At 34.4% G+C, this 17,045-nt stretch overlaps 1 protein-coding gene and 1 long non-coding RNA gene across 12 annotated transcripts; one reads left to right on the top strand and one right to left on the bottom strand.

The window, feature by feature from the left end:
- The first annotated feature begins 305 nt into the window (after positions 1 to 305).
- On the top strand, positions 306 to 10,683 carry LOC104100108 (uncharacterized). Of its 11 annotated transcripts, none has more exons than XR_687147.3 (7): positions 319 to 468; positions 673 to 795; positions 6,140 to 6,382; positions 6,771 to 6,906; positions 7,421 to 7,659; positions 9,809 to 9,977; positions 10,090 to 10,683. It is a non-coding gene; the product is annotated as an uncharacterized lncRNA (long non-coding RNA). The 11 variants fall into 11 exon arrangements; XR_011414873.1 differs by lacking the exon at positions 6,140 to 6,382 and adding an exon at positions 966 to 1,876; XR_011414871.1 differs by having other exon boundaries at positions 673 to 1,876; positions 6,776 to 6,906.
- A 2,643-nt stretch (positions 10,684 to 13,326) lies between these two features.
- On the bottom strand, positions 13,327 to 16,789 carry LOC104100107 (SUMO-activating enzyme subunit 1B-1-like). The gene is made up of 10 exons (XM_009607271.4): positions 16,453 to 16,789; positions 16,325 to 16,376; positions 14,695 to 14,884; positions 14,544 to 14,623; positions 14,361 to 14,477; positions 14,227 to 14,277; positions 14,070 to 14,136; positions 13,893 to 13,996; positions 13,717 to 13,815; positions 13,327 to 13,647 (listed from the first exon to the last, which is right to left on the bottom strand). The coding sequence occupies exons 1-10, from the start codon at positions 16,740 to 16,742 to the stop codon at positions 13,549 to 13,551; spliced, it is 1,149 nt and encodes a 382-aa protein (XP_009605566.1). The 5' UTR covers positions 16,743 to 16,789; the 3' UTR covers positions 13,327 to 13,548.
- Positions 16,790 to 17,045: the final 256 nt, after the last annotated feature.

Here is a 17,045-nt window from a genome sequence, read left to right as displayed (position 1 = left end):
ATTTTGAACCGCGTCCACCCGCCCCACATCCACCTGCCCCTAAAAGTCCCTTTTATTTCCCCCTCCCCCCCCCCCCCAATTTGTTTACTTTTTTTGTTCCAATTATATTTATATACATCATTGCTAATGCCCTTTTAAGTTATATTACTAATTATTAATAGTATTAATAATTAACTATATAATAAATGAAGCTTTGGTAGTACGACGAAGGGCCATTCAGGAATATTTTGGTTTTTTAAGGGTGTTATCATATATTGATTTCTATTCAACACATTTATGTTGATGCCACGTGTTTTGAAAATAATATTAGTGTGGGACATCTGGATTCCACTTTCTCTTTCTCTATGATTTTTTGAGTCCCATAACCATTTGCCTTCCTTCTTCAGCCTCTCTCTTTTCCGGTCATCTTCTTGTTCATCTCCTCCTCCTACTTCGTTGGTTTTCTGTTCATCTCTTGCAGTCTTGCTGGTTTTCTTCTCTTTCTCTTTTATTTTATTTTATGGATCATTAAATATTTCTCCTTCCATCTTTTGTTGTACCAATGAATGGCTATTTGGATGGGAAAAACAGTCTAAGTTTATAATCACTTACTTTAGCTTTAATCTTCCTTTGGTATGCTATCTGTTTAATTTTGTGCTCAAAAAATCTATTTTACTTGTGTTTGGCTTTCAGGGTTTTGTTACTGCAGTTATTTATGCCCTCATTTCTTCCGCTATTTCTGATGCAATAATTTCCACCTCAAAAGTTCACTAGCACTGACAAAGCTGTGAATTTTCAAAGGGCCAACCTTCTGTGGTAAGAAATACTATCCAGTTGATTCTGCTAGCTTTATTAGCTTCCTCTTCTGTTTTTTCCTTGCATCTGTTTTCCGATCATGGGACTTCAATGAGTTTGTATTGCTTTTCTCCTATACTTAGATGTCTTTGCTGGATTCTCTACCTGTGTATCTGATTTGGTTTGTGTAGAGTATATTACTGGATGATGTCACTTGAAGCTTGAGTGTGATTCACTCCATTTCTTCTGCATGCAACACTTTGTTGGTCAAGAATTGGGTATATTAACTCCTTAGGTAAAATTATTTGTACTATAGGTGTTCGATAAATTTCTTGAAAGAAATAAATTTTTGTTAAACTTCTAGATTTTGCTTCCTTTTGAAGTTTAAGTTTGGTTTTTATTTTCTTACGGTTGTACTATATCTGTCCATTCGAGATTTTCATTTTACAAAATGAATTTGGATTTCATGATAAGTGTTATCACCAGAAAACAATTTGTTTTGAAGCATTGAGCAAAGACAATAATTTGTACATGAAAAGAAAAAGTATTGAACATGAAGTACATTTAAGTTTAGAACTAAATGTTTTTTATTTCCTGACATAATAGTGCCTTTAATAATATTAAAATTAATGTTTATCTCCTCTTCCCATTTGTGCATCTTCCTCAGGTTATAGTAATGTTTTCGTTGCTTCTTGGTTTCTCAGTTGCATGTCTCTGTAATTTTTTGCCTTTGTCCAGCTTTTATGGTTGCATTTGTGCTTCTTTGAGAAAAGATGAACTATAAGTAAAAATCAATTTCTCTTCTTGATATGTTTTTTTTTTTGATTTTGCACCGGGTGTCCGAGTCTCTTTGAGCCCCGACTAATCCCGGGGGTGCACAGGCCCTCGGCAAGGAGTTTCCCGCAAGTGCACCACGGTTAATTCAGGTTTTACCCAGTCCGATGGCCCTCAGAAATTGTTTGCACCCAGTGGGTTTCGAACTTGAGACCTTGAAAGGGAGCAAACCCCAAGGCTCAAGTCAATTGCCACCAGGCCAACCCCTGAGGGTTTCTTGATATGTTAACTGCGTTTACTTCTAAATCGCCCTACAGAGCAGACTTAGGTGAGGCACTTCTATTGCTTCCTTGTACCATTAGATTATTGTTATGTCCGTTTGATGTTAGAGGAGTTTTTGGCCAATATTGCCCCTTATCTTTGAGGGTAAGTCTATTTTGGTCCCTCAAATATAGCCCTGAGCATATTTAGTCCCTCAAGTATGCTAAAGTGGAGCACCTTTAGTCTCACTGACACAATGTGTTCAAAAACTAACGGTGTTACCCAACTCTGATTCATGAAGCAAATCTTCTGCTCTGAAGCAACGCGTTCTCTCCTTTTATTGGATAACGCAAATTATCACTTTAATTCCTCATTTTTAGATAATGTCTTCTAAAATTTTGACCTTGAAAATATCCCATTTTTGCAGTTTTCAACGAGAAAATGACATTGTATAGCCGTTGTAAAACTAATAGCCGAAAAATATATAAAATTTGTATATTGTTTTGTAAATATATACATTTAAAAATTTCGGTTGATTTTTCCATAAAGCAAAAGTTAAAATTTGAAAAAAATAGAGCTGCCAGGATCACTTCTAGGCATATTATTGAAGCAAACGAATAACCAGGTTGTATTATCACTTTTAGCTCATGCCAGAAACTATTTACATCTGGTAGTGGAAAAAGTATTTAATATACAAAAATTATACAAATTTTAAATACTTTTTCCGCTATCAAATGTAAATAGTTTCTGGCACGAGCTAAAAGTGATAATACAATCTGGTTATTCGTTTGGTTCAATAATATGCCTAGAAGTGATCATGGCAGCTCTATTTCTTTTCAAATTTTAACTTTTCTTTTTGGAAAAATCAACCGAAATTTTTAAATGTATATATTTACAAAACAATATACAAATTTTATACATTTTTCGGCTATTAGTTTTACAGCGGCTATACAATGTCATTTTCTCATTGAAAACTGGCACAGAAGGGGATATTTTCAAGGTCAAAATTTTAGAAGACATTATCTAAAAATGAGGAATTAAAGTGATAATTTGCGTTATCCAATAAAAGGAGAGGAAACGTTTTGCTTCATAGCAGAAAATTTGCTTCATGAATCAGAGTTGGGTAACATCGTTAGTTTTTGAACATATTGTGTCACTGAGACTAAAGGTGCTCCGCTTTAGCGTACTTAAGGGACTAAATATGCTCAGGGTTATATTTGAGGGACCAAAATAGATCTATCCTCAAAGATAAGGGACAATATTGGTCAAAAACTCGATGTTAGAGAGTATATGTTCTAATTTATTTTGCACTTCTTTCTCCCTATGTGTCACTGTTTAACTTCATCAGCTAAATGTTGGAACCAATAATCATTATGTTTATATTGATAATGACTAAGCTCATCACAATATCTACTTGAAATTTTGGCACTTTTAAAGGAAAAAATAAAATGAAGTGAAGAAATAACTTATCAATATCATTCAGGTAACACGAAAATATAACTTGACAACATATACTAGATAGATTTTTTTGTTAAAAAATGTATCTGGGTGGGGTTTCTGTAAGTGTGTTGGTACCCAACCTTTGCTTTCCTCAAAAGTATGAATGATAAGCTCATGGGTGGTCTCTTCAATACATATTATACTCAAAACTTGGAACCCTCTAAGAGAAAACACTACTCCATTAAATCATTAAAAAAAACAAGAATGTCAACTGAAATCAATGTTTTATTACTTTAAATCAATAGAAGTTGCTCTTTGAAACAAATATTCCGCAGGTTATTTGTAAAATTTAAGCAGAAAACAAAGCAAAATGAGGTCTAACTACAATATTATATTTATTGTAATTAGAAGGTGGGAAATTTTCAATAATTGGAAAAATAAATTTTGAACTTTTGGAGCAGTAAAAAGCACCAAAAAGAATAAGGTAGAAAATGTGCCTATGAATAGTCAAATAGAAGATAATTTGTTCCAAAATTCTCAAGAAAAGCTTCATGGATATTATAACCCCACCTTTGACTACTTTTGGTTTAATGCATTCCTAATGTGTTTCTATTTATTAATTTTTTATTCTAACCTTTGTCCTTGGATTGATTAATTTTTCTTTAATTGAATCTTATGGTTAGACATCTTATAGTGCACCAATTTTTTATTTCTTACGTACACTATCTTGATAGAGATTGTAGTGAAAGTTTATTGATGGGAGAAGACCTGTAGGGATTATGCACCTTATCTGAGGTAAAAAACTTTTGATCTTAGCAATCACCAAATGTCGTGAAAGCCTCGATAAGAAAAATTAAGGAGAGGGCTAAAGAGATGGATGAGAAGTTGAGTTGTGTTACTTTTAGCTCATTGTAATGTAATGTTTGTTTCATGAATTTCTAATAGAATGGCATTGGAAAATCTGCTTGATAAAGTATACTTACGGAGTTATGGTCACAAGCATATTCCTGACTTATAATTTTTGAACTTTTCATGTATTGACACTGGGCATTGGCTGCCTCGGACAACTGTTGACAAATATATTTTTGAATCATACAACATACTGTGGTGTTAATCATACACTCTATCTTATAGGGCAGATCCCGTTATGTTGTTGCCTTTCTCTTAGGAACTTTGCTAGGTTCATTAGTTTCAAGTTACTAAGTACGTCGTTTTTTTTTACTTTTTGGACATATTGAACATGTGTTTAATAAGATAGATTTACACCAGAAGCTTACAACTTCAACTATGACTGCTTACTGTTAATTATAGTGGACTAATTATCATGCTAGAATTTGGTTCTGGGATTGCAGCTATGTGCTTCATAGAAATCCTAAAATTGCCATATGTTAATAAGTGATCAGCCGGCCTCTTTGGTCCGTCCTGTACATGTTGAACATGTGTTTAATAAGATAGATTTACACCAGAAGCTTACAACTTCAACTATGACTGCTTACTGTTAATTATAGTGGACTAATTATCATGCTAGAATTTGGTTCTGGGATTGCAGCTATGTGCTTCATAGAAATCCTAAAATTGCCATATGTTAATAAGTGATCAGCCGGCCTCTTTGGTCCGTCCTGTACTATAGGAATTTGGCAATATCATATTACTCGATACAAGCTAGAGTATTGTTCCTCTGTCGTTATATTTGAGAATTTAGTGATTTTCTTCTTCTCTACTATTTCCTTTGTGCAGTTTACATGCAATTATATGTTTATATTTGAAACTCATGTGGGATCCATAATTGTTTGGAAAAAACAGTATTTATGTTCTGAACCAATATACTATTTGCTTTCGAGCCTCCACTAAAATTTCCTTGCAGACTTCGCATTGGTATAATAGACTGTTCATGAAAATGCCAATTTACATTCTAAAATTGTCCAATCACCAGATAGGCAAATAAGCTTCAGGTTCGAATTATTATTGATTCTTGGACTGGTTAGAGGAGAGTATTGATATCAACTATGTCTCATAGATATCTTTTGCAAATGATATATGTGATCTGTCATGGGTTCTATGAGATATTGAATATGATTGCTAATATGACTGATTTACATGCTGAAGCTAGACTTAGTGGGCGTTTGGACAAAAGAATTGTAAAATTTAAAAAAAAGGTGAACATTTTTCAAGTGAAAATGGTATTTGAAATTTAGAGTTGTGTTTGGACATGAATGTAATTTTGGGTTGTTTTTGAAATTTTGTGAGCAATTTGAGTGAATTTTGAAAAACAGATTTTTGGAGTTTTTCAAATTTTTGTAAAATGCATCTTCAAGTGAAAATTGAAAATTTTATGAACAAACGCTGATTTCGGAAAAAAGAAAAAATGTTTTGGAAAAAAGGGAAAATTTTCTTATGTCCTAACGGGTTCTTCTATGCTGGATTTGTTTCCCTTTTTTCTCTTCTAATGATGATGAAGCTTTTCCACTAGCTAGATTAAATTGTATTATGCATTACCAGCTAAGCTTCTTGGGTAAAATACTCTAAGAAATCACAGTTGAAATTGGTAAGTAGTAGATTTTGTTTGTATTGATGAATCAAGTTGTTGTCAACGAGGCACGTAGGAAGTTGAGAGAGCTCAAGCAAACAACTTCCATTAGTGAGTACGTAAAAGAATTCACTAAACTCATCCTGCAGGTCATGAAAATTCTAGGTTCTATTTAGTAGCTTGTTTTTTGTAGAAAGTGGCTAAGATTCTTGATCTTTATTTACTAAAACAATATTAATTGGTTCTTTGGTGCTTTCTTTCATTAGTTAAGATCAGTTCAGAGATTCTCTTGGTGAGAGCTGTCACAGTATTCTGTAAGTGCTCCTCTAACATCAGGGCATTTTTTATTGTTGAAACTTTTAGATACTAGAGAGCACTGGAGAAAAAGAAATCGTTTTAAATTGAGGCGCGAAATGCTGAAAGAGCAACAAAGCAGTGTTCTAAAAATAAGGCGTATAACAACGGATGTTTATAGAAAGATCAACTTTCAAGAGGAATGCATCTTCTTTTGTTGCAGCTACAATTTTTAGTATGTAATTAGGTTTTCTCATGGAAGCAAGTTGAGGAATGTATTATGGAAGTAAGCTAAAAAATAAACTGTCGCAGGTACATATTTTAGAATCTTTGGATATGTTGAATAATTTTGTTGCTCAATTGATGTATAAGACATGAATGAACCATTAATATGTTGTGATAAAACAAGTATGGAATTATCTTCTCAGCTTTCAACTTTTCCGATAATCTTCTACGACGAAGGGTAATTTAGTAGATATACCTTGCTTTTAGGGGTAATTAGGTAGTTCTTTGTTATTCCACGTGTACATCAACTTTAGATGAACGCGTTTTAATAAGTTTGACAGCTGGCTTCCACTGTTTTCTTCTCTTTTCTGTGCATCGTTGTTTTCTTTTCTTCTCTCTTTCCTTGTCTTTCTCTATTTTAATCTAAACTATGTGTTTTTCCTTTTTCCACCTATGATCTTCTCTCTCAAACTAGATCAGTTTTTTCCATGTCTGGCCTTCAAGTTTTCTCTGTTAAACAACTATGGTGGCTAAAAAGTTCTGGGCCCTTACTCTTGTAAACAACAAGAAGACCCCATTCGCTTGAGGATCCACCATTCTTGCCTTCTCCGGTGAGCGACAATCATATTTTTCCTCTTTTGTTGTATTTTCACAGGTTGACTGTTGCATTGTTTAACTTATTGTGCTTTATGTGAATTGGTTTGTCAATTAATGTCTTTCATAGTTAATCAGCATAGAATTGATGTATACATTATCATCTTAAAGCTATGGAGTATTGTGAATACCTCTGAGTTTTGCTCCTTTGTTCCTTATTTCCTTTATTATGAGAGTTTTATGGATTTTGTTTGTTTTTCTATTCTTTAGATCTTTTTTTTACCGGACTTCATTACATGCATTTTAGTATTTATACATGATTTAGACATACATGCTCAGAAATATATATTTAGGGGCTTGGTCCGTGTACATTACTACTTCTGTCTTTGTCAATTAAGATAACATTTTGATGGTGATCTTTTTGTAATGGACATGTTTGTAATTTAAAGTTTGTAAATGAATATTGAGCTAAGTCCTGACAGTAAGAGAAAAAATATTTTTACCTGAAAGAATAATTTTTCTTTGTGCTAGGTTACCAGGTTATGATTTCTTTGATTGGGGCAGAAGGCAGCTTGAAATAGGGAGGAGAATGAGAGATGATATTATTGAACTGGGAACTCTGCAGAGTATAATGAATGAATTGCACACAAGTACAAAAATGTCTCAAAATTATATCACGTTGCTGCAATCAGAGTTTACAACCTTGAATTTTGAAGATGGTTTTCCAGAATAGAGCAACATGAAACAACATGCTGATGAATCTCCGACAGGTATGAACTCGTTCTATATCTTAGTGAACCGATTCTGCTAACCTGCTCCATATATCTCAACTTAGACCATACAACAATATATCCCCTCAAGTAGAATTTGGTACCAATTTAATTCCTTTAACTCTTTTCCTGTTGAAAACTTCAAGAATTATAAAGTGTAATTGACATTTTGCATATATATTGTGGAATGTCGATTGGGGAGGAATAGAAGGATTTTTCAGGGGACAGACATGTCGTTTAGTTAATTCAAGTCTCTGCTTATTTAAGCAATACATCCAAAAATCAGGAATAAGTATGTAGCTTTAGCTGGTTTCTTATGTAGGTAGCATTGTCGTTATACTTTTTGTCTATTTTTATATCATGATTTAAACTAGCCAAATAAAAAACTAAAGTTAAAGAAATCGCTTTATAATATAAAATGCAAGAAGTTCTATTCTTGGATGGACATAAACTAGAGTTAACTATAAGTCCAACACTATTACTAGGTAAATGGAAAAAGTAACTCAATACAAAACTAATTTCATCAGCTAACAATGAGGTGAGCAGAAAAGCAGAAAATATATTTTCTAAAAGGGCTTTTTGTGCGTAATTCCATTCAGTAGAAGATCGATGTAGGTTTTACATACATGGTGAGGGAAGGAAGGGACTCTTGCTCAGAACACTTTATTATATAAATAGAAGGGGATGCTTATGGGGTTAATGAAGGATAGGATATTTATTTTCAAAATTCAGATGCAAGACTCAAGTGCATATATCGCTTGAGAAGATAATAAACTGTCATTATGGTTTTAGCTTCAAGATTCCAAAGAAATGAGGTCAACCTCTGAGTTGCTTTCTAGGTCTGCGATAACAACAACCCAGTAGAATCCCACTAATGGGGTCTGGGGAGGGTAGTGTGTACGCAGACCTTACCCCTACCCCAAAGGAGTAAGAGTCTGTCTTCGAAAGACCCTCGGCTCAAGAAAACAAAAAGACAAAACGACAAGAGGAGACAACATTAGTATCACCACCCTCCCCAGAGAGAGGCAATATTCTCTGCAGATGAGCGGAGATAATTGATATGTATCCAAATATCTCCACTGTTTTAGGCATGAAATGTTAAAGGCAATCTATTCAATTATGAACGTTATTGGAAAAAAAGGGACAATCTATTCAGTTATGATGTTGCATATAGGCAGCAATGCACACAGAAATGCTCTTAAGTAAGTTAACGGGAGAGAATAGGAGGTAAACAAAGATGGCGTAGTATGTATTATGAATAACAACAATTATTCTAAATCATATTAAAGTCTACACTTCCTATTCATATACCTACTTGTGCAAATTGAGGGGGAAATAATAAAGACTGAAAGACAATCTAGAGTTCAATCTACATAAACCGACCCTGCCGAGATGTTTGAGGGCTTGCCTCAATCACTCGGTGCTATCATTGTTGACTCTTTTTTTTATAAGGTAAAAACTACGATGTGCCATCATTATTGACTCTTAACATGATCTGTGTATGATTGATAAGAAAACTTAGCAATTACAGTGATTGTAAAACTTTCTCTATTTTGATTACTTATTATCATATATAATATCACCAAATTTTACTTTATTCGTGGAATATAATGTATTCGTCATATTCACTATCAGCCTTTCAAGGATTCCTTCGTGCATTTCTTGAAATTACTAGAATGTTTTAATTTAAGTTTTTTCAATGTTATTGCTAAGTACTACCACGGCATTTTTTTTTTTGTGGATGGTTAATATTTTGTGATGTAAAGAGGTTTCTTATTTACGAATCGTTCTTTTTCTATCAATTGGGTTATGAACATTTTGAAAGTTCAGGTACACAGAATTCGGTTTGGGTTGTGAATATTTTGTGATGTAGAGAGGCTTCAACTCACATTTTGGAAGTTCAAGTGAGAGAAATTGTGTGATAAAAGTCATTTAGTTCTTCTGCTTATGTTGAAGCCAATTTACCACTACTTTATGTGAATTCGGTTGGTAGTTTCAAAATACTTCTAGCACTTTTGCGATACAACAAAAAATTATTATATATGAGTTGCATGGCATCTTAAACCTCCTCATTTGTTGATGTGACAATATAATATTGTTCCCAGTTATAAGTTACAAAACCTGATTGTATTTCAGCATGTGTATGCAGAGTGAATATTCTTGTCCAGATGAATATCGATTTATCTCTTATCATTGTCACTTGCTCGACCTAGAGGTTGTTGGAAACGCATGAACGTGGGATGAGGCACTTCAGCTGCAGTTGAACTGCAAAACTATGTAAAGGGAGTTTCCCGTTGTTGTTTTGTCCACTAAAGAAGGTATTGTTATGTGACTTAATCTTCATTTCATTTTTAACTTCCAATGCACATACTTTTCTAATGGCTCAATATCCTGACCTTTACAAGTTCACTTCCAATACTGGTATTTCAGACTTTCAGTACTGGTGCTTAGCTTTTTGGAGAAATTGCTTTGATTGGGAGGTTGGCTCTACTGTTGAATGAATTAGAGAAGATGATAAAAGCAAAAAAAAATAGGCATTACTCTATTATTCATGCTACAAGATCTCAATAGGGATGAGGACTGCAATACAAGTTGGGCTTGGAAAGAGTTGTGGATTTCAAAGGCACCTTATAAAGTTCAGCTATTTTAGTTGGCCTTCAAAATAGTAGTTATGAATTTCAAATGCACTGTTTGTTATGCATGCTATCAGCATTTAAACTTTGTAGGAGTCTGCTCTGATGGTCCGCATAGCCTCTTATTTTTTATTATATAGCCCGAAAAAATGGCGGGTTAAACGGGTTTGAGATGTTGATGAATTCAGTAGATGGCCGAGGAGAAGACTAAAGTTCGATATATAATTATTTTGAGAATCACACCGCAGAAACCAAATAATATAGACAAGAAACCAGATAATATAGAAAAAATGTCATGGCAAAAACTACAATAACATAGACAAACAATATCGGGCATATGCCCGTGCTATCTTTCCTATCTAGTTTATATATATGTCATTGGCAATCTAAATCTTCCTCTTCCATTTATTGTTCTTTAAAATTATATTTGGGGTTTATAAACTTCCATTACAATAGTTTGGAGAGAGAAACTTACATTACAATAGTTTGAGAGTCTTCATATTGTGATATTAGAAATTTAGAAATAGAATTGTATTATAGTATGCATACATTTCATATATCTAATAATTTTGGGTTTCTATATGGTGACCTTTGAGAGGAGTAATCGATAAGCCTTAAGGCCTTATTTGCAGAACCAGTCAAGTGATTTGCTTGTGAAGGATTGAATGAAAAGCAAAATATTAAGAAGTGCTAAACAGATATATGCAGAATTATGTTGTCTTCTTTCTTGGTTTGAATGATGTTAAAAAATTACTCCTACTACATTGGTGATTGACTATTCAAAAGCAGTCCCAATTAACTTTGAGAAGTCACCAAAAATTATATTTTTCTCTAAAATATTTGGCATAGCAAAATGGGAATTGGAAACACTAAATTCAACAAAAAGTATTAAGATTTGGAATCCCAACCCGCGACCCACCCTGCACCCGCCGAAATTTAACAAAAAAATATTTTAACCCAGCCCCGCCCCGCCCCACCTGCATACCCTCTGACCCGCCCTGCCCCACAAACGTTGTAACCCGCACCGCCTCGCACCCGCCCCGCCCCAATGCCATCCCTACTTGTTCTAGGGCAAGTGAATTTGAAAGCAGTCTCTTTTAAAGAGAGTTAGAAAAGCCAATCCAGTTGTTTCCTTGCCGCCAGTGGATGAGAGTGCCCTTACATATAGTTCCAGGCTAGTTCCTGTTTAAGTTGGAGTTTTCTATGGAAAAGGAAAAATTGCCTATGCTTAAAGAGTTTCCATAACCAGGCCTAAGTGTGAACCTATTCAATTTCAGTGTCATATGAGTCAAGAGCTAGAGCAATAAAGTAGGGAATTTAGGAAAGCGGATTATCTTCTCGGGGATGCGGTGCTCTCTTTCGCATAAGCCCTTTGTTAAATAAGGTGATGGTGCTCTTTATCTGCTGCTTTCCCTCCTGGCAAGTGACTTAAAGAAAACAAGTGAAGTAAGCTCCCCCCGATACAAGCGAGCTAAGGGGCTTGAAGTTATCCCAATACCAGAGAGACACTTCACAGAGTGATACTAATGGTTAGGGGGATGGTAGTAACCCAACTGCAAGCACATGAACTCGCTATACCAATAGTTCTCTGCCCGCAACCCCAGCTCCTACTTCGAATGATAGAACGATTCGAAAGAGGCATACGTACGGCTTTGACTAAACGACTAACTAAGGCTAATGGAATAACAGAATCAGAAGCAGACGTAATCGAAAGAAAGCTTGGGCCGAATGGAAGGGACTTGCAACGATGGAAGGCTTACGGGATAGGGGCATACTCATATAAAAAATTTCCTAACTAAACCAATTGGGGTGATAGAATCCTAATCTTGAAAAGGCTCTATCCAAAATTTTGACAACACACTATAACAACTTGAACCATTTCCCCCCCATTTTGAACATTCCAAAGTCTATATGGCGTTCTACAATGCCATACCTCAATTTCCACTTCTGGACAGTTACATTTAACTTCTATATACTGACAATCTAAAAAATAAGTACACTGCCAAGTCACCTAAAAGATAATATCAAGTAAACATCCATGAAAACTTAGCACAAGGTATCTTATTTGTGAGTAAATGTTTAAGGATTGAATTATTCATAAAATGGCAGATGGTGCAGGGGCAATATCAAAACGATTTTGATTGGGTTGGTGTTTGATAACTCTGAGTCCTGATCTTCCCAAGATCCCAGGTGAATTCATAGAGCAGATATTCCAGATTGATCTGAACAGATCAAAATGGGTGGCGTAAGTGTCACTTTCGCAATGACAATCAACTATCGGACTATCTTCTTTGTCATGATCAAAATCAACGAGGATGTCACTCTTTGGATCAGAGGTTACATTGCCAGAAGCAAAATGCAGCAGAAGAATGGGAATCAAAAACAGACTATTGCTCCATATGGTCTCAATCATCCTTTCTCAGGGCGTATGTGGAAAATCATGGACCAAATAGCAATAGTCAATATATAAAGCGAGGCATACCAATGTTACTGCAAAAATTTGTATCGAATTGTATACGAGGCGATGGTTTTTTTCCACCTTTATCCATTCTTCAGCTTCGTGTCTCATATATGTACTAGTATGAATTATCAGCTGACAAATGTTTGCCTTTTCCTTCTTCTTGCCTTTTTGGTTTATGCAAGAGACTTCTTCTTTTGTATGTCAATAAATAGGTGTGATTCTTTTATCCATTTTGGACGTTAAAAACGCCACTGCTCCCCATTCTACTACCATTTGCTGTTGTTTTCAAGTTTTATACGCAGGGCTATTCTTTTTGTCCAACCTATGTGCAGCTTTATGTTTAACAACCTTATATATAGAGTTACAGACTCCACTTTTGCAGAATTATGAATTTAACATTGTTCAAAACTAGTACTAAGCATAGTAAGTGGTAACTAAAGAATTTCAAACAAGTCAAAACAAATTGTAATAACAAGTACTAAAAACTCACAATTTCAGCACGCATACCACATGTGTCCGGCTATATACAATTACCAAAAGAATTAAGGAACTCGTAAGTCCTTCACAAGCTCATCAGCACCTAAGCTCAGTTACCATATGCAGTTACCATCCAAAAAGAATTTAGGTAGCAATCCAACTATATACAATTACCAAAAGAATTAAGGAAATCATAAGTCCTACACAAGCTCATCAGCACCTAAGCTCAGTTACCATCCAAAAAAGAATTTAGGTAGCAATCCAACTATATGCAATTACCAAAAGAATTAAGGAAATCATAAGTCCTTCACAAGCTCATCAGCACCCAATCTCAGTTACCATCCCTTCTGCTGCCCCTCCATCATACAAGAAGAAATTTTTAATTGGCTTTCCTCCAGATTTATAGTGTATGAAATCCTGCAGAGAAAAGACATTAGCAAAGAACTTCAAGAGGCATTAATAAAAGACAAAAATTCACATAGTTACCTGTGCCATAATAGCTCCTACTATGGAAAAGATATCACAAGTAGTACCTCCCACTAATTTTGCAATAATAGCATCAGGGATTGAATCAGGAGTAAAATGCTGCAATTAATTGGCTATAGGGTTAACAACACTGAGAAAGAAATCAAACTTGTATATATATGCATATAATATAATACCTGTGTAGCACAGAACAAATCTTTGAATGTCTTAATATTTTCAATATCACCATCATACAATTCTCCCGGAAATCGCCCATTTGTGGCTTCAAAATTCTCAGCAACTGACGGGGAACAATATTATAGTTCACATACAAGATCATTCCAGTATTATGAAACCGAGTAGGAAACACATACCCCGCATGGCATAATAGACCTTTGACATTCCCTGGGGTAGTTCCTGCCATGGAACTGCAATTGCTCTCTGCAAATTAAATTAAAAACAAAAAAAGATTAAACCTTGGGCCTTGCAAATAAAAACATTATCAAAATAAGAAAAGCCAGTAAAATGCACCTCAAAACTAGGGAATTCCAGAATGGTATCAACTGTTTCACCAAATAATCTCTGCAAAAAGAAAATAAATTACTTTAGTAAATCTAACATTAAATATTTAGGGGGGAGGGGGGAGGGGGGAGGAAGAACTTGACCTCAGACTTGATTTGATTGTTCAGATCCACAAAGATCTCAGCCAGACATCCCCTACATTCTACACTGTAGAATGCTACAGGTTTAGGCAGTTGGCGTAATCTCAAATTTAATTCACTCTGCAAAAGAAACATATTAGATGGGCAAATGGTTAAATTTACAAAATAACGTGTTTATTCTCTTACTCTTCTCTTCTCTGAGCAAGAACTAATTATAACAGCATCAAATTCTTGAAACTCAGCATCATTCAAGTTTGATAGACTTCCTGAAAAGTAATCCATATAAGAAAGTGCAGACAAGGAAACTCAAGAAACTAGGAAAAACAAAAAAATTAACCTTGTAGTACATGAAGAGCAACTGTAGAGTTGAACTTCATCAGTGTATCCTTGCAAAGTTGGGAAATTGTTTTATCTCTGTAATCATCCGGGTTGATCAGTGTATTAATACGAAGAAGCTCAGGAGTGGCCATCCTATCGTCATGTAGAGTTACTGATTTCACTCCAGCAACCATGATATATTTACAAAACTGCAATATTAATGATTGAGTTATGAAAAGAAAAAAGCAATAGTCCTTGAGGTTTCTACTTCCTAATCCCAACCAAACTCAAAGCAGCCCACTTTTTGGCGCTATAATGATTGAGTTATGAAAAGAATAAAGTAACAGGGAAATTGAATCAAAAGGATATAGTCCCTCTAAGCATAGTAGTCTTGATACCTACTAGTATTTCCTTAACTCAATTGGAGAAGAGTAAAATAAGAAATACAATCACGTTAAGGACATTCAGTTTTCTATCTGTTGAGCTTGTCATGTCAGAATATCTAGGACAAGAATGTTATACAGCAGTGAGCAAACTTCTTGTTCATACTTCATAGTGAGTTTAGCTTCACAATCAAATGTTATTTTGGCTTAAAAGTACATAATACAATCATGAAGAAACAAATAGCTTATACACGTGTAAACAAATAGAAAACATATGAAGTGAGTAATTAAGTGGAAACCAACTCTTGCTTTTCAATCGGCCGTTTTTGCATTAATTGCTACTTCATTAATCTTATTAATTAGCGTATTCGTTGTATTTGCTTCTCCTGATGGCTGGTCAAGTAACAAAAATGTTGTATTTTCTGGTACATCCTTAAGGATTGGATTAGTCTTTCTGGTGGGTATCCTTAATTCTCTCATCTCTTGAACCTATTCGTCGCAGACCCAAAACCAAAATGACCTCCCTAATTTTTCTCGGTTGTGAGACACATTAAATTGGAATCTAAGTCTCCAAAGAAAACGCAAATCAAATAAAGAAAACAAAAAAAAATTTAGAGGGGAATCAAACTTCTTGTACCACATGAACAAGGTGTTACCATATGTCTCTTTGTTACGCTAACTGCTCCCTCCGATCCAATTTAATTGGTTTTATGGTCCATAATATTTGATTTTTTCAAATATCAAGAACCAATTAATTACTTTTTTCCAAAGTTATCGTTGGAGTAAAGAGTCTAAAAGTATTTGTTGCATTTCCAATGAACAAATTAAGATTAATATGGTCAATTTTATTATTAATTAATTCTAAAAAATTAATTCCTTAATATGTATGAAAAACGGTAAAAAAAAAAATCAAATAAAATGAACCGGAAGTAGTAAGTAGTAACTAAGAGACCACAACAGTACTTCTTCCTACAGTGCCAAAATTATGAACCAAAAACCAATGCGTAATTCTTCAAGTCCGTTTCTCTAAATTAATTCGGAAATCAAATACTGTAGTAGACTTTTAGCGAAACCCTAAAACCCTAACGAAATCTTTTAGTGGATTAAACAAGAAAAATTCAAATAAAGAATGACAATCTTTGATAGAAACTATAAGAAAAAGAAAAAACCAATAACTCACAACAGTATATTATCATCTTTCTTTTTCTACAAGTATATAAAATTTTCAAAATTTTCCATAAATTCACCAAAACAAGAAAGAATAACCTCTACTAGTGTGACGCCCAGTCCGCTCACTAGAATCTCTTCTGCAGCTAGCCTACATTGGAAGCTTTCATCAATTTTCGTATTTAAAAAAAATCAATAAATGTATGCAAGTGGTCAGAACTAATTACCTTTTTGTGTTTGCAAGTTGAAATTTCAAAGATTCAATTTCTTGATTCACGCCAAGTATTGGACGCTCAATTCGAGAATTAGCTTGGTAGAGATAGGAGTCTATCATCCTATCTCTGTTCCTTTGATCAACTTTATCATAAAATATTTCGAATTGGGAAAAACCGAACACTTGATGGATTTTCTCATACGTCTTGTATTTTTCCCTCGGAAGATTATTCAGAAATTTGCAATTTGGTTTACATTTGACTCTCTGTTGTTTGCAGACTGCGCAGCTATGTCTACGATCCATAGGGAATAGGTTGTAACAGAGAGAATGAAAAGAGATGTACAGAGACAATGGAAAGAGATGATCTGCAAATGAAAAGACTTGGCGGCAGAGTACGTTATTTATAAATTATGGAATATTACGTAATGACCCTTAATTTATAGATTTACCTGAAAACCCCCTGAATACTAAAATCATGTGTTGCTATTAGCCCTGAATTTTCTATCAAGTAGCTTCCCTCTTTATAATGTGTGAAAGTTAGTTATTACATTAGGCCAAAAAGAACATTCATGTGGCGTTTAACATTTATTTTTAAATTGACTATTT

Source organism: Nicotiana tomentosiformis, chromosome 3 (assembly GCF_000390325.3).
Source record: "Nicotiana tomentosiformis chromosome 3, ASM39032v3, whole genome shotgun sequence".
NCBI lineage: Eukaryota > Viridiplantae > Streptophyta > Magnoliopsida > Solanales > Solanaceae > Nicotiana > Nicotiana tomentosiformis.
Note: the sequence above shows the minus strand (reverse complement) of the source record. Positions and strands in the feature narration are given on the sequence as shown.